Source organism: Fusarium falciforme, chromosome 1, assembly GCF_026873545.1.
Source record: "Fusarium falciforme chromosome 1, complete sequence".
Lineage (NCBI taxonomy): Eukaryota > Fungi > Ascomycota > Sordariomycetes > Hypocreales > Nectriaceae > Fusarium > Fusarium falciforme.
In genome coordinates, this window is record NC_070544.1 from 2,532,656 (window position 1) to 2,533,717 (window position 1,062).

The window sequence follows — 1,062 nt, forward strand, 5'->3', positions numbered from 1 at the left end:
TCATCCGATAGCCCTGCCAATTTCCGACTTGCGGATCAGCGGCCGGGGTGAGAGCCCGCCCAGGAATACCTCGTCATCAAATGACATCCTTGAAGGGCTGATCATGGAGTGCATCCGGTGGTGTTGCCGTCGGATGTCAAGAGACCGGTTTGCTCGCGGGATGTACTCGCTGGAGCTGCGAGGGCCGAAGACGGAATCGGGGTAGTGGCCGTGCCAAGGATCGCGAGGTGAGATGGCACTCACGGTGCTGCTGCGGCTGCTGCGTGTGCGACCATGGCGAGAGGCCGAAGGGGGAAGCTTGGCTAGACGCGAGGGCTGGCGCTTCAGAGGAGAGATGAAGGCATCGTCGCCTTGGACGGTCTCATCGGTGAGACCTGGGCGTGAGTTGGGGGCACGGGCGAGGAGCGGAGTCGAGGTGATATCGATACTGCGCTTGTGATGAAGGGAGCGAGGTGAAGAAAGCTCCTCGTGAGGGTTCGGGCTGTTGTAGATGATGACACTGGGCGGTTTCCGGACCGAGCTCACGGATGTGCTCTTCTGACGCTGGTGCTGCTGTAGCTGTTGCTCCAAGTCATGTCCATAGTTGGAGGCGGCCTCGATGATCGGTGTCTTCTCGAGAGACTTGTCGGTCCTCCAAGACTCAATCTCCTCATCGTCGATGGGGGTGATGCCTCTCTTCAAGAACAGGAAGCGACGTTGGCGTTGACTTCGGCGGTAGAGGAAACATCCGACAGCGGTGATGGCGGTCAAGGGGACCACAGTCGCAAGGACGATGACGATGATCTTGATTTCCGAGTCGTTCATAATGACATCGTCATCGCGAGTCTGTGAGCGAGTATGGTGAGGTAGGTGGTGAGGGTGAGGATGAGGGTGAGAGGTGAAAAGATGTCGTGAAAAGAGGCTCTGCCGTATAAGTCGCAGACCAAGATTGATTGAGAAGTGAAAGATGAGCGAGCGAAGTGCTTTCAACGGCAACGGTTACCGAGGAAATGTCCACGGGGCATCAGAAAGCCAGGAGTTTTGCAATGCTTGCAACTCGTGAACTAGGGTAAAGGCGGTCAG

At 57.1% G+C, this 1,062-nt stretch overlaps 1 protein-coding gene across 1 annotated transcript; it reads right to left on the bottom strand.

The window, feature by feature from the left end:
* On the bottom strand, positions 1 to 804 carry NCS54_00067400 (Hypothetical protein; the record flags this gene model as incomplete). Its single annotated transcript, XM_053146320.1, has 1 exon — positions 1 to 804. The coding sequence occupies one exon, from the start codon at positions 802 to 804 to the stop codon at positions 1 to 3; it is 804 nt and encodes a 267-aa protein (XP_053002295.1).
* Positions 805 to 1,062: the final 258 nt, after the last annotated feature.